Source organism: Zingiber officinale, chromosome 1A, assembly GCF_018446385.1.
Source record: "Zingiber officinale cultivar Zhangliang chromosome 1A, Zo_v1.1, whole genome shotgun sequence".
Taxonomy (NCBI): Eukaryota; Viridiplantae; Streptophyta; class Magnoliopsida; order Zingiberales; family Zingiberaceae; genus Zingiber; species Zingiber officinale.
The window spans coordinates 117789451-117814194 of record NC_055987.1 but is presented as its reverse complement, the minus strand read 5'-3'; the positions used below and the strand labels follow the sequence as shown (position 1 = coordinate 117814194).

General features: G+C 37.2%; 2 protein-coding genes across 4 annotated transcripts; both read left to right on the top strand.

The window, feature by feature from the left end:
- Positions 1 to 5503: 5503 nt before the first annotated feature.
- LOC122029223 (importin subunit beta-1-like) lies at positions 5504 to 10995 on the top strand. 3 transcript variants are annotated; one of them, XM_042588173.1, is made up of 4 exons: positions 5504 to 5788; positions 6805 to 6844; positions 7932 to 10340; positions 10437 to 10995. In XM_042588173.1, the coding sequence occupies exons 3-4, from the start codon at positions 7939 to 7941 to the stop codon at positions 10633 to 10635; spliced, it is 2601 nt and encodes an 866-aa protein (XP_042444107.1). In that variant the 5' UTR covers positions 5504 to 5788; positions 6805 to 6844; positions 7932 to 7938; the 3' UTR covers positions 10636 to 10995. The 3 variants fall into 3 exon arrangements, with proteins under 3 accessions (XP_042444107.1, XP_042444100.1, XP_042444111.1); XM_042588166.1 differs by having other exon boundaries at positions 6805 to 6958; XM_042588177.1 differs by lacking the exon at positions 6805 to 6844.
- A 1490-nt stretch (positions 10996 to 12485) lies between these two features.
- LOC122029216 (importin subunit beta-1-like) lies at positions 12486 to 18346 on the top strand. Its single transcript, XM_042588159.1, has 4 exons — positions 12486 to 12753; positions 14897 to 17311; positions 17409 to 17614; positions 17830 to 18346. The coding sequence occupies exons 2-3, from the start codon at positions 14904 to 14906 to the stop codon at positions 17605 to 17607; spliced, it is 2607 nt and encodes an 868-aa protein (XP_042444093.1). The 5' UTR covers positions 12486 to 12753; positions 14897 to 14903; the 3' UTR covers positions 17608 to 17614; positions 17830 to 18346.
- Positions 18347 to 24744: the final 6398 nt, after the last annotated feature.

Sequence of the window (24744 nt, the reverse complement as noted above, 5' to 3'; positions counted from 1 at the left end):
GTTTATTAATCTACGCAATACATCGTAGTTAACATGTCCTAGTCTACCATGCCACAAACACGAAGACTTAAGCATATAAGTGGAAGAGCTTTCAGTTTTATTTATCTTGGGCCTAATGGCCATTACATTGAGCTTAAACAGCCCATCAGATACATAGCATCTTCCTACAAACCTCCCATTTTTGGACAATATAACTCTGTCCGACTCAAAAATAATGCGAAAGCCATGCTTGCTCAGAAGTGATCCGGACACTAAATTCTTCCGAATCTCCGGAACATACAGCACATTGTTCAGAGTGAGATCCTTGCCCGAGGTCATCTTCAGCACCACCTTTCCTTGGCCCGTGATGTCCGAGGTTGCTGAGTTCCCCATGAACAGTTTGTCTCCAGTGACTTCTTCGAAGTTGTGGAGCAGCTCCTTGTTGCAGCAGACATGTCGAGTGGATCCAGTATCGATCCACCATTATCGCGGGTTTGAACCGATCAGGTTCAGCTCAGAGACCACAGCGCAGAGGTCGTCCATTTCTGGTCCCTCGTTCAGGTTGGCCTCCTGCTTCTTCTTCGGCTTTCTGCACTCCGAAGATTTGTGACCCACTTTGTCACAGTTGAAGCACTTCCCAGAGAATTTCTTCTTGCTGATGCCTCCTTTGGGTCCTATCTTGGAAGACTTGGGGTTCTTCCGTTTCGAGCTTTGTCCGTGCTCGACCACGTTGGCTTTGACAGTAGCCGGAGAGAACAACTTTCTCTCTGAACTCTTGTTGTTTTCTTCGATGCGAAGTCGAACGATGAGTTCTTCCACATTCATCTCCTTCCGCTTGTGCTTCAGGTAGTTCTTGAAATCCTTCCAGCCGGGAGGCAGCTTCTCGATGATAGCAGCCACTTGGAAGGTTTCACTCAGAACCATTCCTTCTGAGTGGATCTCATGCAAGATCACCTGAAGCTCCTGGACTTGACTGATCACCGTCTTGGAGTCAATCATCTTGTAGTCCAGGAATCTGCCCACGATGAACTTCTTTGCCCCTGCGTCCTCCGTCTTGTATTTCTTGTCTAGGGACTCCCACAGTTCCTTAGCCGTACTCTTCATGCTATACACAGCATACAGCGAGTCGGCAAGGCAGTTAAGGATGTAGTTTCGGCAAAGGAACTCGGAATGAGTCCATGCCTCCACTGTACTGATGGTTTGCGCATCAACATCCTCAGTGCGTTTGGGAGGGTCCTCGGTCAAGAACCAAGCCAGATTGAGTGTGGTCAGGTAGAAGAGCATCTTCTGCTGCCACCTCTTGAAGTTCAGTCCACTGAACTTCTCTGGCCTTTCCCCATGACTGATTGGCACAGTTCCAATCGAGGCGGAGGGGGCCTGAACATGTTGAGTCTGTTGCACCTCAACATTTCATTCCGTGGCCATCTCAACAGAATCGAGTCTGTTTCAAGATTGTTGGACACCAAACAATCTGTAGCCGGAGATTTACAGGAAATTAGCTGAATCTAAATACTCGAATTAAATTCAACTCACAGTTAAGATGACCTGAGCAGATAATCTCAGGCTGCCAGCAGGGGCTGGTTTTTCTGACCTCAGAGTCTGAGCAATCAGATCATCCGAGCAGACTGAAGGATAGACAGGCAGAGCGGGAGACCAGTCGGGCAGATCAGAAGGGCGAGTGGCCGACCCAGCAAATGAAGAGTCCAACCGAGCGGACAAACAGAGCACCGGACCGAGGCCTGCGATCGACGCAGTTTCCTTGAAACAGATTCGTCCCACCTCCGGCTGTGCTTCGAGGTTTTCTCAGATCGTCTGTTTCCCAGGATACAACGGCAAGACCACGAACGCAACCAAGCACTGGTTGTTCGTGGCGAACTGAGAATGCACCTGAGTGCTATCACAAATAGTTTAGCCGAGCGGATGCACGACTGAGAGAAAAGAATCAGGGAACGAAGGTGGAGGAATTCTCTTGCTTTCGCTTTGCTTTCGTTCTTTTTCTTCGCTTTGCTCAAGATCCAGCCTCTTTATATAGGAGCTCTCATCTTGCCTGCAATAAATGATCAAATCATGATCATTTAATGCTGAGTTTAATTTCGTCATTAATGGGTTTAATGTCTTCATTAATGTCGAGACGTTACAGAATCATTATTAATGAGATTAATGTCGTCATTAATACTGAGACGTTACGAAATCACCATTGATGAGTTTAATGCCGCCATTAATATCGAGACGTTACGGAATCAGCATTAATTTCACATTAATGCTTCAATTACTTCCTTAAGCAAGATTCAAGTGACTATATATTGGTTCATTCTTTTGAGTAAATTTTACTTCAACCGGTCCGGCATTCGACATGCACAAGTCGTGCTCGCGCACGAGTCAACCTTGGTTCGGTACAATCCGGGCCCTGGATTTGCACCCACCCTTGCGCACTCACGCGTGAGAGAGCTCTCCCCATGATATGTTTACAACGTCAATGCATGTGTCATAATATAAACCAACAATAAAGCCAAGATGCTTCTAATGTGGGACTAAACTCATGCACAATAATCTCTTCGTCTCCATCTCTTTATTCCATTCACATTTCCAACAGTATCTGCCTGTAATTTTTGGCTCCTCGTGAGACACTCTTTAACTGCAGTAGTCTGGCTGTTTAGAACATCTTCAGCTCCATTGCATTGATGACAATCTGATTCCCAATTCAAAGCTCGTTTCAAGAGTTGAAGTACTTCTCTTGTACTGAGGATTGACTGTCATCTAGACTTGAGCTTTAAGATATATTTTTTCGTACAGTGGATAGAAACACTAATAATGACCTGATTTTTATTCCAATGTTTTGAAAATCGGTCCGGTCATTGAACCGGTGCGATGACCGGGTCGAGATTTTTAAGGTTTGACCGGTCGAACCGATGGTTCAACCGTTATATATATATATATATATATATATATATATATATATATATATTAAAAATCATATTTCAATCCTGATTAAATCTGCGATTTCGAACGGCTTTGGCCTGTTTTGACCGGTTTTTTGGTTTTTTCGGCTTTAATGGTGAACCGGACTGGATCAAGAGCTGGTTTGCGGTTCAACCGGTCGGACCCGTCAATCCGGTCCGGTTAGCACTGGTTGCTTCTTTTGCACTTTAATGTTACTTCTCTACTTGGCAAACCATTTCATAAGGCATCACAATATCAACATGATTGAATGGGTCACATTCATTTCTTGCAATGACTGGCGGCTCCATATTGCATTAATTGGTGAAATGAAGATTCTCGAGTCAGATTAATAGGTGGTCCTAAGTTCATAGTTTGGATCCTCACTTCGTAAAGATAGATTCCTATGTACAAAGTTATGTTCTTTTTCATACATCTAAATATAGAAGACAAGGAAAATTAAAAACTGAAGAAATTTTTTCACATGAATTTTTCTCACTGTTTATTTCATAAAAAAAAAAGATGGTTACATATTATAAAATAATGATCAGACCGATTTAAGAATCCATTAGCGGATTAATTTTTGAATATTTCTTATCCGTCAAATTGGACCGAATGAATTGTTCATACTCTCTCTCGCAAGCGTGCTCGTGAATGTGAGAGGCCGCGGCCGCAAGCGGCCTTGCATATGGTGACCTCACTCGCAACGGCAGCTGTTGTTGCAAGTTAGACCCGGCTTAAGGCCTATGTTTAGGGTCCCAATATTATCGGGGCTCATTGATTAAATAATTAAGTAAAGATATTAAAAAAATTAAATTGAAGCATTAATATTAATTAATGATAGCATGCACATTAATAAATTTCATGATAACTCATTAATAACATCTTATTAATTAATTCATTATTCCTATTTACACATTACACGTATCTTTATTTCCTTATATTACAATTAGTCAAGATTTTATTTTATTTCCTTATAATTACACTTAGTCGATTTTATTCTATTTAATTATATATCTTATAAAATTAATTCCTTCAATATCTCTAAAAAATCTTAATTGTTCTTTCACCAATGCTTTATGCCTATTTCTTTTCTTCTGTCTTTCTTTTCCTTTCTCATCAATAATTTTGTATATTTATGCTCTTTTGCTAGTGATACTCTCAACGAATGTTCTTCTCCTCCTCGTTGATAATATTTCTTTTTCACTCTTTTTTTTATTCCTCGATAATAATATGAATTAGATGTTTTTTTATCCATACAATGTAAAGTAAAATGCTTTATAAAAAAAATAAAAAATTAAAATTAATAAAATTTTATTTACGTTCAATGTCTCAAAAAGATTAAATAATTTAACCATATTAAAAATATCAAAAAATTAAATTTTATATAAAATTAATATTTTATTTTTTAAAAAATAAATTAATTTTTTTTTAAATCAGTCATTCTCAATCTCAAATTCAAATGAAAAAAAATTAAAATTTTTTTTTTAAATATATTAAAAAAAATTTTAATTTATTTTTACCTAGAGTCGTGGGAATCTTGAGACGGCCTGTTGCAAGCAACTATCTGACTGCGAGCTTCTCATATTTTTCTTCCCACTTTTTTTTTCTGACATTATTATTGTTATTATTCATATTATATTCTTTTCCTTTTTTTTTTTAAATCGAGTAAAGAGAGTGTGGTTTCAAATGTTGTGATTGCTGACTGAGCTGACTTACATTTCTTTTTTGGCTGGTTCTGCGAAGACTACGCTCACTATTAGTTTCCAAACGTTATGATCATCTATGGAATTGGACCATCAAATTAGTCGAATAGTTAGATATTTGAATTATAAAAAATAAAAATAAATAAAAGATCATGCAAGTCTTTATCATTTAAAGCAACAACAAATGAAAACAACATAAAAATTATGCATTGGACTTTTGAAATAGTGAAACCATAGAAAACAAAAGAAATCATTTAAAACTATTCATTTTTTTTCCTTTCTTTAACTTGCCCCTTCGCCAAGACAAAAATATATATTTATAACTTAGGTGTACATATATGTTTAATAATGACAAATAATTAAAAGTGATTTTTTTTAATTATTAATTTTCTCCTTGTTTGTCATAGTAAAAATTACCTTTCACCCTTCTCAATAACAAACAAATGGAAAAGACATAACATTATCTTACTAGTTTTTTTAAAAAAATCTAGATTCTTTACTAACTAATTTTAATAAAGTCAAAAATAGAATTATATTAATATCTTTTTCTTATTTACATTGAAAATAATTTTAAGATTTATTAACAATTTTTACATCAATTATGAGAAGTCTAAAATTTAAGATACAATATATTAGTAAGAATTTTTTTATTAAATAATTAGGAATTTAGAATCTTTTTAGTTTCACAAATTAAAATTGATAATACTAGGACTAATATTTTAAATGGGTGAGTCCAAACAACAGGTTCATAATGACAGACTTGAAGGGTATATTGGGCAGAACAACAAATTCAAAATGCTGTTTTGTAATAATTAAAAAAATGGAGGTGCCTTTCTGATTTGCTTCCCATTATAATTTGTAAATGTGAAAAGAGGACAAATTACTAAAAACTCCTGCTTCGCAAGCAGCGGCGAGCGGCGTCAGCGTGCACACAAGTTTCCTCCTTCGCTTTTCCAGTGCCCCCCTCGTTTCCTAGGGTTTCCCCAACCCGCCGCTACGACGCGGCCTGCCCGCTCCGCCGCCATCCATTTCCGATCGGTTTCGAGATCTCCAGGTGCTGATCTCCTCCTTCCTCGGAAGGACGTAACTGATCCAAAGACTCCTTTCGCCTTCTCTGTCTCGTCCAAGTTTGGCGTTCTGCCGTCGCCGCCTCTGGAAGTGACGAAGTAAGTTCGTCGTTTTCATCGATTTTATTTTTCAGTTCCAGTTTTTTTTTTTTCCGAGAGCTGGCGTGCGTATCAAAGTTTATCTGCTTTTAGCGGATTTATGCTATGTTTTGCGGTTTTGTGATCGGAGATTTTGTTGTTCATGTGACTATGGTCAGATTTAACTTGTTTGAACGGGCTTCAGCTTTTGGGTACTTCACCAGCTGATTTATCGTTTACTATTCTTTTCGATCATTTACTGGGTAGTATTTTACTTGATCGATCTGTGATCAATATCTTTAATATTCAATTAGGTCTGCTGATCTTTTTTTGCACTATAAATTAGCCTTAAAATGTTTACTTTTTTCATGTAATTTGCATTAATTGTTTCAAAATGCTTATCGCCGTTTCCTTTTGTGCTTGCATAGTATAGGATATGAACGATTGCCATCACTGTGGAGTGAATTATGCGCTCTGATCTTCATGTAATTTGTATTAACTGATTCAAAATGTTTCCGATCGTTTTATTTGTGTTTGCTTAGTAAAGGATACGAATGATTGGCATCACTGTGGGTGCAATTTTGAATTATACTTTAGAATGAGATCTGAACCCGTGGAATTCAATCTCTCATTTAGACGATCTTTGGTGCATATCTAGGATTTGAGGAGAGGATCATGAATTATGCTTATCTGAACAAAATTTGACTTTTTAAGTTCTAAATTTTCCCATTCGTCAAGATCTAATGTAGACAAACATAAGACTCCTGAATTACATCAAATTGAATGGGATCTGATTTTCAAAGATCTGATTAGCTATTGTAAAGTTGTTAACATGTGATGAATTGTCTTGCTCGAGACTCCCGAATTTCACCGTTGTACTTCGATATTCCTTTTTATAGCTGCATATGTTTTTTGTGTTTATTTAAAACTAGTGTAATCTGCCAATTATTTACTTGTTTGAGAGAAACTAGGTATGCCAGAGTTGAAAATATTTCAAGCAAGAATCATAACCTTCCTATCTACTTTCCTTACTGCAGCAGGATAAATCTTCATCCTTCATTGACCGCATGTTGAGCTGTAAGTCAACTAGCAACAAAATTCTTGAGAGGTTGCTGCTTCTATATTAACTAATTTAGGTGGATCGAGATTTCTTTACGGTGTGAACTGTAGCATTCTCCCTTGTCTATATAGGTATCTTTCACAAATTTATATTATAAGGATTGCAATGATGCCCTTATGCAAAAATTGAATGGTAGTCTTACTTGTGTTGACAATCTTTAGATATGTTTTCCACTTACGAATTTAAGATGGCAGGATGTGTTGATTTCTATAGTTTATTTATAATTTTTTGTTAGATGATGAAGTGAGAGAAAATAGGTGATATGAATATTTTTCAAATACAATCACTAGCTGTTGTTTGCAAGGTGAATTGATCAGAAATGTTTGTTTGAGTGGTAGATATAGGTCATGGGAAATTTTGGTTAATGCAAGGAAAGGTATTTTAAGAATACTGAGTAATTCAAGTGATATAGCATTCCATAGAGCTCAGTTGAGTGAAAAGATCCATATAGCTGGCGTCAAGTAACTGGGACTAACATGACTTATGGATGTTGTAGGCTGTAAAACTCTTTTGGTGATTTTTACATCCTTCATCATGATTTAATGTAGATGGAGATGGTACTGTCAAAGTTTTCCAATTAGAGTTGTAATTCAATTTTGTTTGATTGAGGCATTTGTTATGTCTTGATTTGAGGCAAATTTAATTGACAATTATATTTATGCCCTGTCTACATGCTCAATGTGATAGAATTTTCTTCTTACCTGATTTGAGCATTGTTTTGAGCTAAGCAGATTCTTTGACATTGGCTTCAGTGTGCTGGATTTTCGATCTCTCTTCCTCTCTCTCGTTTCTCTACCTTATATGTCTGGTTGTACAGATATGGTCACAAATCATCATATTACGAGATTTTATGTTAAAATAATATTTGTGCAATTAATGTTGTTGTGGGAAAAATATGGAGGGGTGATTTTTTTGGATCAATCTTTGTATATTTCTTTTCATGAATAGTTAGATAGTTCTTATAAAACAATAGATGGCCCTACTTTGGTAAATAATACTGTATTTTACTTATTTTTATTTTTTGTTTCTTACTATCATTTTCAGAGGTTCAATGGAGGTCACTCAGATTCTCTTGAATGCGCAAGCAGTGGATGCTATTGTTCGGAAACATGCAGAAGAAAGTCTGAAACAGTTCCAGGAACAAAACCTTCCTGCTTTTTTGCTATCTCTTTCTAACGAGTTAGCCAACAATGAGAAGCCTGTTGATAGCCGAAAGTTGGCAGGCTTAATACTTAAAAATGCTTTGGACGCAAAAGAACAACTGAGGAAAGCTGAGCTTGTTCAGAGATGGTTGTCTTTAGATGTGTCTGTCAAATCCCAGGTTAAATCTTGCTTGCTGCAGACTCTTTCATCTCCAGTGCCTGATGCTAGGTCTACTGCTTCCCAAGTTATTGCTAAGATTGCTGGTATTGAACTACCTCAGAAACAATGGACTGAACTTATAGCGTCTCTACTCTCAAACATACATCAGCTCCAGTCGCATGTTAAGCAGGCTACACTGGAAACTCTTGGCTATATATGTGAGGAAGTTTCTCCACAAGTGGTTGATCAAGACCAGGTCAACAAGATACTTACGGCTGTAGTACAGGGAATGAATGCTTCAGAGGGAAGTACAGATGTCAGGGTTGCTGCGACAAGAGCATTGTATAATGCTTTGGGTTTTGCACAAACAAATTTTTCAAATGACATGGAACGTGATTATATTATGAGAGTGGTCTGTGAAGCCACTTTGTCTCCAGTTGAGAAGATCCGACAAGCTGCATTTGAGTGTTTAGTAGCTATCTCATCTACCTACTATGACAAGCTTGCATCATATATGCAGGACATATTCAATATCACTGCAAAAGCTGTGAGAGAAGATGAGGAGCCTGTTGCTCTGCAAGCTATAGAATTTTGGAGTTCGATCTGTGATGAGGAAATCGACATCTTGGATGAATATGGGTACTCTGCTGATTCTGATGTGCCTTGCTATTATTTTATTAAGCAAGCTCTTCCTGCTTTGGTTCCCATGTTATTAGAGACACTTCTTAAGCAAGAAGAGGATCAAGACCAGGATGAAGGTGCTTGGAACCTTGCGATGGCAGGAGGAACTTGTTTGGGTTTGGTTACACGCACAGTTGGGGATGACATCGTGCCTCTTGTGATGCCATTCATTCAGGAAAACATCACAAAACCAGACTGGAGGCAGAGAGAGGCTGCCACTTATGCATTTGGTTCAATTCTGGAGGGTCCATCATCGGACAAGCTCATCCCTGTTGTCGATACTGCTTTAAACTTTATGCTCACTGCCTTGACGGAAGATCCAAATAATCATGTCAAGGACACTACCGCTTGGACACTGGGAAGAATATTTGAGTTTCTCCATGGATCTATGTTGGAGGTTTCTGTCATAACTCATGTGAATTGCCAGCAGATACTTACTGTCCTCCTTCAGAGCATGAAAGATGTTCCTAATGTTGCTGAAAAAGCCTGTGGTGCTCTTTACTTTCTTGCCCAAGGTTATGAAGATAGTTCAGGATCACCACTGTCCCCTTTCTTCCAAGAGATCATTCAGTCTCTCCTTAATGTCACACACAGGGACGATGCTGGGGAATCCCGCTTGAGGACAGCAGCTTATGAGACACTGAATGAGGTTGTGAGAACGTCAACGGATGAGATAGCCCCAATTGTGACTCAGTTGCTCCCGGTTATAATGATGGAGCTCCACAAAACGCTTGAGGGCCAGAAGCTGTCATCAGATGAGAGAGAGAAGCAGAATGAACTGCAGGGCCTTCTTTGTGGCTGCTTGCAGGTTATCATCCAGAAGTTGGGAGCATCCGAGACAACAAAGTTTGGTTTTATGCAGTATGCTGACCAGATAATGGAACTTTTTCTCAGAGTATTTGCTTGCCGGAATGCCACAGTGCACGAAGAAGCCATGCTTGCAATTGGTGCCCTTGCATATGCTGTTGGGGGAAATTTCATAAAGTACATGCAAGGATTTTATCCATATTTGGAAATGGGTCTTCAAAATTTTCAGGAGTATCAGGTATGTGCTATCACTGTTGGAGTGGTTGGAGATCTATGCAGAGCATTGGAGGATAAGATACTACCCATTTGTGATGGAATCATGACACAGTTACTGAAGAATCTCTCCAGTAGTCAGTTGCACAGATCTGTTAAACCCCCAATATTTTCTTGCCTGGGAGATATTGCATTAGCAATTGGGGAAAATTTTGAGAAATATTTAATCTATGCCATGCCTATGCTACAGAGTGCAGCAGAACTGTCTTCACATACTGTTGCAACTGATGACGAAATGCTGGAATATGCCAATCAACTTAGGAATGGCATCCTGGAAGCATACTCTGGTATATTGCAAGGTTTTAAAAACTGTCCAAAGTCCCAGCTCCTAATGCCTTATGCACCTCACATCCTTCAATTTATTGATGCACTATACAACGAAAAGGACATGTATGTGCTCATGCTATGATTTTGATATGTTCTAATGAATTTGAGTAATTCATCTTTCTTCTTGCTGAGTTAGTTATTTTTTTCCTGTTTTATTAGGGATGATGTTGTTATGAAGACTGCGGTAGGCGTCCTAGGGGATTTAGCTGACACCCTCGGCAGCCATGCTAGTACATTGATGAACCAGTCTGTTGCAAGCAAAGAGTTCCTGGAAGAATGCTTATCCTCAGATGATCCATCCATAAAAGAGTCTGCTGAATGGGCTAAGATGGCCATTAGTCGGGTGGTCTCTCTTTAATCGTAAAGGATGGTGTTTTATGAGTCTGCATATGCATAGTTGTCAAGTCTGGTCTGGGGTTGCATACATGTTTCAGTTGTCACCAGTTTGCACACAGGATTTTTTATGGGCAGAGTCGCGCGGGCTATTTTCTTATATAGCCATGAGCATCATGTATTGGTTTCTTCCCATTTCAATGGGAACTTGCACTGCAAATGATCCAACTACGCCTATCATGCAGGAAAGCTGAACCTCTTGTGGAAAATCCATAAGGGGCTACAGATAGGTTGTATTAAGGATCGGGATTAAATTGTCATTGCATTATCCCAGTGCCATCATTTTGCAGCATAAGCAAGTCTATAATTTGTATTCTCTTGGTCTATGAAGATTTTACATATTCAGTTAGATTCTAGATACTGAGTATTACTTGAATTTTGCTTATTAGGAATTTTTGATTTCCTTTTGGGAATTTTGTCTTAGTTATTTTGTATCTTTGGAGATGAATACTATTGGTCGTCCTCCCTTGGAGCAATTGTAGAATTTATATCATGTTATTGCTCGGTCACACAAAATTGTCACTTATTGCTCAGTGATTTCGTTAATTTCACCTGTTTTCCCATTTATTGAATTACCTTTATAGTGGTCGGGTTTTGAAGTTCTATTGTTTTATTACTTGCCAATGTAATTCTCATATATTCCTCCGTACTTTGTAGAATCATATTATGTTATTGCTCTGAGATTAATTCTCATGTATTGTTTGGTAATTGTACAAGTTATATTGTTTGTTGATCATTGTGCTTATGTTCATTAGCTTAATGAATGTGGTAGAATGAACATTAGATTTGCCTCCTTCTGTTACCCTTTCTGTGACTATTTATTTATGCAGTATTCATTCAAAAACTTCTTGTGCTATCTTTCTCATGTTTGAGCTTGCTAAGCAAGGATTTGAGTAAGTTCTTGTCATTGTTGATGCAATCCTTTCAGCATGCATATTCATTGAAGCAGATTTTTTATTTGGAACACTTTCATTTGGAAGTGCAAAACTGAATAGGGACCAAGCAGCAATAACAAGTCTGGGTCCTGCTTTGCGGGACGAGTATCTGGTTATTATGTTGCATAATTATTCGCATGAAATAAAATAAACAGGAATATGGATATTTCAATTTTTTTTTGAATTGGTTTATTGAATTGTTTTATTTAATTAAAATAAATGTTAAAGGAATAATTTTTATAATGAAAAAGATTTCTATATAAATAGTCTCTTTTACTGATATTCGTTTGATATGTTTGTTTGACTTTGACCAACTCAATTGATTTGATGTCTTTAATAGGTTAGATTTGGTGGTTCCCTCTAGTTGGACTGGTTTGATAGATTAGATCAATCCAATTAGATTGATTACTTAGATGACTTGGCCAACCTGATTCAACTAGAGCAGCAGCCTTCCTTCTTGGCTATTATTATTCATCTTTTTATATAACTTGCTCAATAAAAAATTTTGTTGAAAAAAATATCATTGTCTTTATAATTTAGTTAAAATATTAATCTACTAGATAAAGATTATATCTCCTCAATTAAAATATATAACGGATAATTTAAAATCATAATAGATTTATGAATGCCAAATTTTATGTTTTCAAATAAAATATAAAAATAAGATATAATTAAAACTTGGATAATTTTTAAAAAATATTCTTTTATAAATATTTGATAAACTTTTCTCATAAACACTTAACTAAATAGCTGGTTGAGTTCATCAGGGTTCGAACTTTTGATAATTTGGGGAAGAAAAGATGCTTCGTCTTGTAATAGTGGACATCTAAGGTGTTGTTTGTGATTTGTCTCCCATTATTTGTTGTAAACTGTTAAAACAAAGTGGGGGGAAAAGGAAAGTTATCGAAAATTCCAGCTTCGCAATTGGGGGTGGTGTAGATCGCTTTCCCTTCCCCCCTTTTCCTAGGGTTTCCCCACCCGCAACTACGCCGCGGCCAGCCCACTCCGCCGCCTTCCATTCCGAGTCCGAACGGGAGGTGCTGATCCCTTCCAGAAAAGGACGTAAGTGATCTCAAAGACTTCTTTCCTCCTCCATCACAGCCAAGTTGGGGGATTCTTCTGCCGTCGCCGCCTCTGGAAGTGACGAAGTAAATTTTCTTTTCCCGTCGATTCTATTTTTTCAGATCCAGATCGTAGTTCCAGGAGCTGACGTTTCTACATAAGTTTATCTGGTTTTAGCGGATTTATGCTGTGTTGTTGCAAGCAATTTGGCAGATTTGATGTTTGAATTTTATTGTTTGATGTGATTATGGTTAGGTTTCGCTTGTTTAGACCTAAAGTTGATATTTTGGGTACTTCACCAGCTGAGTCATAGTTTACTAGACTTTTTGATGATGTATTGGGTAATATTTCACTGGATCGATATTTCATCAATTTCTTCTTATGGACAATTAGATCTGTATGGTTTTGTGCTCTGTAAAATAAATTGATAATCTTTTCTTTGTTTATGTAATTCATATTAATTGATTCAAAATGTTTCTTACCGTTCTATGTTGTGTTTGCTTAAGATAGGATATGAATGGTTGGCATGGCTATGGGTGTAGTAATTTTGAAGTATTCTCTCCAGTGAGATCTGAATCTGGGAAATGCACTCTCTCTCTTTTAGATGATTTGTGGTGTATGTCAATGATTAAGGATAGGATCATGAATTTTGCTTATCTGAAGAGAATTTGACTTCTTAAGTTATGAATTTCGCATTCATCAAGATTGTGTAAAGATAAGAGCATTGAATTATATTAAATTGAATGGGTTCTGATTTTCAGAGATCTGACTTTCATGTGAATGCGATGAATTATCTTGCTCAACAGTGCTGAATTTTGTCATCATACTTTGATTTTTCTTTTCATAGCTGTCTACCTTGTTACTGGTGCCATATGCCACTCATTTGTTTGTTTGAGGGAATTTGAGTATGTCATAGTTGAGAATGAGTACAACAAGAATCATAAGCTTTTGTTCTTTCTACCTGGCTTACTTCATCAGGATGAATCTTCATCCAATATTGATCATATTTTGAGCTATAAATCAAATAGCAATCAAATTCTTGATGATGTTGCTGGTTCTGTGCCAACTAATTTAAGCAAATCTAGACCTCTCTACTGCATGCATTATAGCATGCACCCTTTTCTGTAAGGGTATATTTCTCAAATTTTAGTATTATAAGGATTATGCAACTGATGTTCTTATGCAGGAACTGAATGGTAGGGTTAATGGCAGACAGTCTTTAGATTTCTCCTCTTATGAATTTTAGATGGTAGGATGTAATGCTCTCTATAGCGAAGATGGTATGCTAGTTCTAATAGGTGATAAAATTATAAAAAAAAAAAGTTTAGGTGATATGAATATGGTCAAAGACAATCACTAGATTTTATAGCTAAATAAGTTGAATCCACCAGATTAGGTGGTGTGACAGATTGGGATAGTCTAAGAAAATTTTGGTTAACTTAAGCAAAAGTATTTTAAGAGAATTGATTACTCAAATGCTATAGATTTTCAGAGAGTTCAACGGAGTGAAAAGATCCATATAAATAGTTTGGACTCAAATAATTTATTGTTGTTGTAGAGATTTTCCTGATGACTTTTAAATTTTCATCATGATCTAGTGTAGATTGAGATGGTAGTATTAAACTTTGCCCAATAGAGCATGATTTGATTTTTGAAGATTTTATTTCTTTTTTGAAACTGTCATGTTATAGTTCAATTTCCATTTTTGTTGTTATCTACAAAATTATCTTTTTCCATTTAGCACTATTCAATTTTATTCAATTCATATTGATCAAGGCTATTTGCTATGACCTGAGTTGTGACAAATTCAATCAAGTATTTTTGTGCCCTATCTACACCTTCAATGTGGTAGAATTTCTTTTTCCCTGATTTTGAGCTTATCACATTGAGCTATAAGCATTTTTTGACATCTTTGGTTCAATGTGCTAGATTTAATCTCTACCTCTCTCACACTTGCTCATGAGTCAGTTTGTGCAGATAAGTCACAAAACCTTTGAATGAAGGGCGAGAGCATTTTACAGAAAATTCATTTGTAGGATTAATGTCCTTGTGAAATTGAATGCAGGGCTACTTGTGTGAACAATCTTTGTATATTTCTTTGCATGAATTTTGAGATTTATATAGGATATCTGATGTAAAATATTACATGATTTTATTTGTGCTCTAATTTTGTATGAAAATGCTGTCCTTGTAACTCGTTAACTGTCTGTTTATTGCTACCATTTACAGAGGTTCAATGGAGATCACCCAGATTCTCTTAAATGCACAAGCAGTGGACGGTACTGTTCGGAAACATGCAGAAGAAAGTCTGAAACAGTTCCAGGAACAAAACCTTCCTGCTTTTTTGCTATCTCTTTCTAATGAGTTAGCCAACAATGAGAAGCCTGTTGATAGCCGCAAGTTGGCAGGCTTGATACTTAAAAATGCTTTGGATGCAAAAGAACAACTTAGGAAAGCTGAGCTTGTTCAGAGATGGTTGTCTTTAGATGTGTCTGTCAAATCCCAGATTAAATCTTGCTTGCTGCAGACCATTTCTTCGCCAGTACCTGATGCTAGATCTACTGCTTCCCAAGTTATTGCTAAGATTGCTGGTATTGAACTACCTCAGAAACAATGGACTGAACTAATAGCGTCTCTACTCTCAAACATACATCAGCTCCAGCCACATGTTAAGCAGGCTACGCTGGAAACTCTTGGCTATATATGTGAGGAAGTTTCTCCACAAGTGGTTGATCAAGACCAGGTCAACAAGATACTTACAGCTGTAGTACAGGGAATGAATGCTTCAGAGGGAAATACAGATGTCAGGGTTGCTGCTACAAGAGCATTGTATAATGCTTTGGGGTTTGCACAAGCAAAATTTTCAAATGACATGGAACGTGATTATATTATGAGAGTGGTCTGTGAAGCCACTTTGTCTCCAGATGAAAAGATCCGGCAAGCTGCATTTGAGTGTTTAGTAGCTATCTCATCTACCTATTATGACAAGCTTGCATCATATATGCAGGACATATTCAATATCACTGCAAAAGCTGTGAGAGAAGATGAGGAGCCTGTCGCTCTGCAAGCGATAGAGTTTTGGAGTTCAATCTGTGATGAGGAAATTGACATCTTAGATGAATATGGGGGTGATTTCACAGCTGATTCTGATGTGCCTTGCTATTATTTTATCAAGCAAGCTCTGCCTGCTTTGGTTCCCATGTTATTAGAGACACTTCTTAAGCAAGAAGAGGATCAAGACCAGGATGAAGGTGCTTGGAACCTCGCAATGGCAGGAGGAACTTGTTTGGGTTTGGTTGCACGCACAGTTGGCGATGACATCGTGCCTCTTGTGATGCCATTCATTCAGGAAAACATCACAAAACCAGACTGGAGGCAGAGAGAGGCTGCCACTTATGCATTTGGTTCAATTCTGGAGGGTCCATCACCAGACAAGCTCATTCCTGTTGTCAATGTTGCTTTAAACTTTATGCTCACTGCCTTGATGAAAGATCCAAATAATCATGTCAAGGACACTACCGCTTGGACATTAGGAAGAATATTTGAATTTCTCCATGGATCCACTTTAGAGACTTCTGTCATAACTAATGAGAATTGCCAGCAGATACTTACCGTCCTCCTTCAGAGCATGAAAGATGTTCCCAATGTTGCTGAAAAAGCCTGTGGTGCTCTTTACTTTCTTGCCCAAGGTTATGAAGATAGTTCAGGATCACCACTGTCCCCTTTCTTCCAAGAGATCATTCAGTCTCTCCTTAATGTCACACACAGGGACGATGCTGGGGAATCCCGCTTGAGGACAGCAGCTTATGAGTCACTGAATGAGGTTGTGAGAACGTCAACTGATGAGACAGCCCCAATTGTGACTCAGTTGCTCCCAGTTATAATGATGGAGCTCCACAAGACTCTTGAGGCCCAGAAGCTGTCATCAGATGAGAGAGAGAAGCAGAATGAACTGCAGGGCCTTCTTTGTGGCTGCTTGCAGGTTATCATCCAGAAGTTGGGAGCATCCGAGACAACAAAGTATGGTTTTATGCAGTATGCTGACCAGATAATGGAACTTTTTCTCAGGGTATTTGCTTGCCGAAATGCCACAGTGCACGAAGAAGCCATGCTTGCAATTGGTGCCCTTGCATATGCTGTTGGGGGAAATTTCATAAAGTACATGCAAGGATTTTATCCATATTTGGAAATGGGTCTTCAAAATTTTCAGGAGTATCAGGTATGTGCTATCACTGTAGGAGTGGTTGGAGATCTATGCAGAGCATTGGAGGATAAGATACTACCCATTTGTGATGGAATCATGACACAATTACTGAAGAATCTCTCCAGTAATCAGTTGCACAGATCTGTTAAGCCCCCAATATTTTCTTGCCTGGGAGATATTGCATTAGCAATTGGGGAAAACTTTGAGAAATATTTGATCTATGCCATGCCCATGCTACAGAGTGCAGCAGAACTGTCTTCGCATGCTGTTGCAACTGATGATGAAATGCTGGAATATGCCAATCAACTTAGAAATGGGATCCTGGAAGCATACTCTGGTATATTGCAAGGTTTTAAAAACTGTCCAAAGACCCAGCTCCTAATGCCTTATGCACCTCACATCCTTCAATTTCTTGATACCCTATACAACGAAAAGGACATGTATGTGCTCAATGCTATGTTTTCGATATGTTCTGATGAATTTGAGTGATTCATCTTTCTTCTTGCTGACTTAGTTGTTATATTCCTCTTTTATTAGGGATGATGCTGTTATGAAGACTGCAGTTGGCGTCTTAGGTGATTTAGCTGACACCCTTGGCAGCCATGCTAGTACATGGATGAACCAGTCTGTTGCCAGTAAAGAGTTCCTGGAAGAATGTTTATCCTCAGATGATCCATCCATAAAAGAGTCTGCTGAATGGGCTAAGATGGCCATTAGTCGCGCGGTCTCTGTTTAATCATAAAGTATGGTGTTTTATGAGTCTGCATATGCATAGTTGTCAGGTCAAGTCTGGTCTGGGGTTTCATACATGTGTCAGTCGTCAGCAGTTTGCACAGGATTTTTTTATGGGCAGAGTCACACAGCCATTTCTAATATAGACATGAGCATCATGTATTGGTTTCTTCCCATTTCATTGTGAAATTGCATTGCAAATGATTCAACTACGCCTATCATGCAGGAGAGCTGAAGATATTGTGGAAAATCCATAGGGGCCTATAAATAGGGCGTATCCAGAGACTTTTGTAGTCAAATTTCCATTGCATTATTCCAAAGCCATCCTTTTGCAGCATACAAGCAAGTCTATAATTTATAGTCTCCTGGTATCTGGAGCATGTTCCACATTTTCGATCGAGTTCCAAATACTTACAGTGTCGGAGTATTTGGCCATCTTCCTTTCGGGGATATTTTGATTTCCTTATGGGGATTTTGCCTTAGTTATTTTGTATCTTCGGAGTTGGACTGCTGTTGGTCACCCTCCCTTGGAGCAATTGTAGAAGTTATATTGTGTTATTGCTCTGCTACAGGTAATTGTCATATATTGCTCCGTAATTTCATCCATTACACCGTTGCATTCATGTGTATTGTCATTGAATTTATTGAATAACTTCAGGTTGCTCTATTGGTTACATGTATGATCTTTTATGTATTGTAATGTTTTTTTGCCTGTTTAATTCATTGGTAATAGTTCATATCTTTGTGGTGATTCCTTTGCTGTACTATTTACGTGCATAGATTGGTTGTGTTGTTTATAGAATCACGTAACGAGTATTTCTGGCTTTGGGGTGATTCCAACTAAGTCTGAAACACATGGTTTGTTGTAATAGACAATATCTAATTTGGTTTGACATAATTATTTGATTCATTTTATTTGCATGATTTATTTTATCGGTTTGGTTTCTGACCAAACCATGATCAACTTGATTGGCTTATCTATGTGATCGACTTGATCACTTCTCAACTTAGCTAACCTAACCAACTCAATTGTGCACTTGAGTAACACACACAGCCACCGCGTCCCAACTCTGCCAATATTGACTCGGATTGTCAGACTAGGTCACTCGCCAACTTGCCCGAGTAACATGTATGATTGGCAAGTCAATCGGTCAATTCTCCGCACCCATTTGCCCCATGACTCAATCAACTTGCCTAACCTAGTTAGCTAGATTGGTTCCTTGAGACTATCGAGCTCACTTGCCCTAGCCAATTCATTAAACTTGCTTGACGTAGCCCGTTGGGTTAACGTGATTGAGCCAAATAAATATAAAGTTACACAAGGAAGCTTTAAGTAACATAATTATAAATTTTATGGAGAGTTCGATTTTAGTTCAAGATAAACACTTGTGACATATTTAACACATGTAAATTGGACACGAAGTAGTGTTTTAGTGGCGAGTAAGTACCAAGTAAGAACTTACAACAGTCGAAAACTATTGCTAATACTATTGCAATAAAGGGGATCAATCTACATGTTCTAACAACACCTCATCTAAATGTCAACTTATCATTTCATGGGAGCAGCTATTGCTAAACTAGGCCAAGGGGCAAAAGGACAAAGTCATCTAAGCCTCTATTTGGATGGAGTGAAGAAAGTTCATTAACGGAAGGAAAAAGAAAAGGAAATAAAATATTTATATTGGGCGAGGTTAATAGGGAGTGTAACGAAGATTAAATATATAAAGTTATAAAAATAACTTACATTTTCTCTTGTGGTGAACTCTGACGATCGTAATGGCAATGGAGATCTCAACCGGAATCGCTAGTAAACCTGAACGTCTTCACGTTCTACTCCCCCCCACCCCATCTATGCCCCGACTTTCTTAGCTCTTGTTTTCCCTTTCTTAATCTCTTCTTCCCTCAATTTCTCATGTGATTTTGTTCTTGGATAGTGAAAGGCACGACAAAGATGATCACGCTGAGAAGGTCATATGGTAAGGTATTTAAGGTGGAGGAGGAGGTGGCGATGGAGTTGTAGACCATCAAGCACATGATTGAGGATAATTGTGCCGACAATGACATCCCTGTTGGATCGAGAAACGCTAGAAGGGGGGGGGGGTGAATAGCGCTCGTGACTTTCACTTGACATAATCGAAAAACTCGACGAGTAACGCAGCGGAATAAAACAAAATACATACACAGAAGGACCCAAGTGTTTTACTTGGTTCGGAGCCTTGGGCGACTCCTACTCCAAGGCTCACGCTCGATGAGCGTTTACTTTAGGCAATCACTATAATATCACGAATGAGTACAATTATAAAATAAGTACAACTGTAAAATAAACAATACTGACAACTAAATTAAGAAATTAAAGCTCCGGGTCGTCATGGACTTGTAACAGCACTTCTGGGTCGCCTTGTTAGCAGCACACAGGAGTCAGAACACTTGAGAATTGTTGATCCAAGGCTGCTGGTCGAGACCCCTTATAAGGACTGTTGGAGGCGCCTCAAACCCCCTTGAGGGCGCCTCCAATCGCCGAGTCAGCCGTGTGTGAATAAGCTGAGAAGAAGTCTTCGTCTATCCTGTTAAAGGTGCCTCCATAAGCCTTGAAGGCACCTCCAATGCTGTCCGAGGTGCCTCAAGATACCATGAGGCCGCCTCTAGCTCCGCTGTGCGCAAACTCTTCTCCTTTGCACCCGAGGCACCTCAAGCTCCACGAGGACGTCTCGGGTACTGTTCATTCGAGGCTAATCTTGCTCCTTTGTCCCTGCAAAATATGTTAGTCACAAACCAACCACATATCCTGCAAAACAAAGTTAGCACACACAATAAACATAATAATATGAAAGTATGATAGTCATGAACTGTTCGGTTCTGACTTCGGATTTCTGACCGGAAATCCTAGGTCGAACCGACGCCTACTGTTCCCTCTTCCGGGGAACGCGTCCTCACCTACTCCACTCAGGAGAGCATACATGATGCAATCCGATCCTCCAGATCTACTGGACTTTCTGCCTAGGGTTACCACCCTCTAGGGGTTTTCACCACCTAGAGTTACCACTCCCTAGGACCTAAGGTTACCCCCTTAGGATTTCCTCCACCTAGGGTTACCACCCCCTAGGACCTAAGGTTACCGCCCCTTAGAAGTTTCCTTCACCTAGGGTTACCACCCCCTAGGGTTTTCCTCCTGTCTAATCGTAGTTAGGACTTTCCTGAAAAACCTCATTCACACATGTTAGATAACACATAATCTTAACTTTGAATCCTTCGTCATTATCAAAACTTGGGTTCGATCATCGGATGCTTCCCGTACCAACAATCTCCCTCTTTTGATTATGACAACTAAAATTCAAAGTTAAGCAAAAAGACACAATAACAAGTGATGTAAAGATAACAGTGCAAGCGTAATTGAAAAAATAGCGCAAACATAAATTTAATACAAAGCTCCCCTTAATAGCAGTTTACAAAAACTTTCCTTTAATAAAAGCTCCTTTTAAAATTTTATTTTGAATTTGAATTACTCTCCCTCTTTGTCATATATCAAAATAAGCAATAAAATAAAGAGAAAATTAGAAAAGTGAACAATGACCTTAGCTAAGAATAACTTCTTTTTTAGAGATATTTTATCTTTTTAGAATTTTTTAATAGAGAGTTAGAAATACTTTGATAAGATGATAAACTTTTTAGAATAACTTTCTTTGTAACACTTTTAGCTAAGTGAAAAAGTAAAAAAAAAAAAAAACTTTTTCTCTTAAATTAAATTTTGAGCAGCCTTTTTGAAAAACACTTTAGATAAATTTGAAAGACTTTTGAAAAATTTTCAGCCAAATTTGAAGTACTTAGTCAAATTTAAAAAGCTTTTAAAAAATACTTAGTTAAATTTGAAAAGCTTTTAAAAAATACTTAATTAAATTTGAAAAGCTCAAGAATACTTAGCTTTTTACCCAAGTGAACTCAAAATCTCAAAACTTAATTTTAGAAATAGATTTAGCTAAGGGAAAGTTTTGATTTGAAAAATAACTTAGCTAAAAAGTTTATAAAAATAAATGATAAAAACTTTAAAGTGTAAAATGTTAAAATAAACTTCTAGAAAAGAACTCTTTTATGGTTAAAAAGTTGATTTAAGCATTACCACTTGATTTAGATAATTTTAGCTAAGGTCGCTCTCACAAAAAAAAAAAAAAAAAGATTCAACAAGTCCTATAGTCCAAGCATGAGTAAAAAAATCAAACTCAATACTTAATTTTCTTGGCCACATGTCTAACCATTAGCTATTAGCTGTTTACCTAGAGGGCAACATTTTTCACTTGGCTAGTCAAGTTAAGTTAGTGATTCAGTTATATTTGACTAAATCTGGATAACTTAACTTGATTAATGTAAGTTAGGTATTTATGACCCAGACTTATGTCGATGCACAAACATAAATATACTGTGTTAGAGTGTATACTAAAAGCCTAGTTTTTTTTGTATAAAACATTCATTTAGAAATAAAGAATCACATTGGTCAATCAACTATATTTATGCTAAGTGTAGTTGTTCAATTAATTTGTATTGTAGATAACATGGTGTGGTGTCACACACAGAAGATAATGTTATCAATTCCTTATAAATTATAAATAGTAGCTCATGACTGAGATGGAAAGGAACAAACTATTGGAATAGTCGTAGTGTAATTAGGTATTAGTTTATCTTGACTGATAAATTACACTAGTACACTCTGAGTGTATTGAGCATGACCATTTAAGATAAGTTCTTTTTATACTGACTTAATAAAATAACAAGACCTTAGTTATTATGGAACTGTGTGCTCTTAATCCTAATATATAACAAACACATATATTTAATATTTATTTCTTTGACTTATCAAAGGGTGAGATTTAGCTCGATAAATCAATAGGCCCAATAAGTTGGGAAATGATATTACTTATAGTATGTGTTGTTGATTATAGAAGGAAATTGTATCCTAGTAATATAGGTTGATAATGTCCCCAAGAGGAGCTCATAAGAATTGTCATGTTAAACCCTGCAGGTGGACTTAGTCCGACACGACAATAATGTTGAGTGGTACTACTCTTGGACTAAGATATTAATTAAAGTGAGTGGTCAGTTACTCAATTAATTAGTGGGCATCCGACATCTTAAACACAGGGAGATTAACACACTCATGATAAGAAGGAGCCCAAAATATAATTTGGGATTGGTGCGGTAGTTCAATAATAATTCTTTAGTGGAATGAATTATTATTGATGAAATTAAGTTGGGTGTTCGGGGTGAATGCGGGAAGCTTAATTTCATCGGGAGACCAAAACCAATTCCTCCTTTTGGTCCCTATCGTAGCCTCTTATTTATAAAGTATTATGTCCACCTATACCCACCTTTATACCCATCCTAAGGTGGTCGGCCAAGCAAACTTGGAACCCAAGCTTGGGCCGACCAAGCAAATAGGATGAGCCAAGTTGTGTGGCCGGCCCTAGCTTGAATCCAAGCTTGGTGTGGTCGGCCACATTAAATTAAAAAGGATTTTTTTTAAAAAAATCTTTCTTATGTGGATACCATGGTTTTAAAAGAGAGTTTAAAATTTAAATCATTCCTTTTATAGTTGTCTACAAAAGATTAAATGAAAGGTTTGATATCTTTCCTTATTTGTAGTTAAAAGGAAGATTTTAATTTTTGATAAAACTTTCCTTTTATGAAACCATCCTCATGATTTTAAAAGAGAGTTTTAAAATTAAATCTTTCCTTTTATTGTTTCTAGAAAAGATTAAGAAAAGATTTGATATTTTTCCTTATTTGTAGATTGAAAGGAAGATTTTAATTTTTTATAAAACTTTCCTTTTATGAAACCATTTTCATGATTTTAAAAGAGAGTTTTAAAATTAAATCTTTCCTATTATAGTTTCTACAAAAGATTAAGAAAAGATTTGATATATTTCCTTATTTGTAGATTGAGAGGAAGATTTTAATTTTAAAGATAACTTTCCTTTTTGGAAATCATCCACATGTTTTAATAGAGAGATTTTAATTTATAAAATTTCCTTTTATAACCAATCATGAATGGAAAAATTAATAGAGAAATTTTTATTTTAAAAATTTCTGGAAACAAATTAGGAAGTTTTAATTCTTATGATTAAACTTTCCTTGCTTGGAGAATTAGAGATGGCCGACCACTTGAATAAAAGAAAAGGAAATTATTTTTTATTAATTAAATTTTCCTTTTCATGGCAAAGAAAATAAGGAAGTTTTTATTAGAACTTTCCTTATTTGCCAAGACCAAGGATTATAAAAGAGAGGGATGGGTGCCTTCACAAGATGAACTCTCTTCTATTCCTCTCCTCTCTTCCTTGGTGTGGTCGACCCTCTTATTCTCCCTTTTCCTTTTTCTTTCTTCTCCTTGGCCGAACCTCATCATCTCTTGGAGCTTGGAAGGTGGCCGGATCTTGCTAGGAGAAGAAGGAGGAAAAGGAGGTTTTGTTTCTAGCATCCCTTGGAGCTTGGTGGTGGTGGTCGAGACTTGCTATCTCTTGGAGAAATTTGCTTGGCCGAAACATGGAAGAAGGAAGAAGAAGGGCTTGGGTGGTTCTCGTCTTGGAAGATCTTCGCCCACACGAGGTCCGAGATAAGAAGAGAAATACTGTAGAAGATCAAGAGGTTGTCGCATACAAAGAAAGGTATAACTAGTAATTATTTTTCGCATCATACTAGTTTTTTCTTTGTATGAATTCCAAACATAAGAGGCTAGAGATTCTAGATATTCGGATTTGTTTCGAGTTTGTGTTTCTTTGTTTTTCGATCTTGTGATTCGATTGTTCTGTTGGTTAAACCTAGAGTTATATAAAGAAATTAAATATTGAATTTCGTTAAGAGGCTTTGTCGAGGCAGTGGCGGATGTTCCCATACCCAAGAAGGTCAAGTGTCTCGCCATGTTTGACCTGAAAGTCGATTTCTGAAATAAATATTTAATTAAATTTGTAATATAGGTGGATTTGGATCTATAATGTTAAGTATTGTTTACGATCCAAGTCTAAACCTCTAAGAACAAATAAGTTAAATTTGGAATCAATAATGTTAAGTTTCGTTTGCGATTCCATATTTAATTTCTAAAGAACACAATAGGTTGTTAGGAAAGGTTCAGGACTTGCACAAAATTTTTGTATAGGGG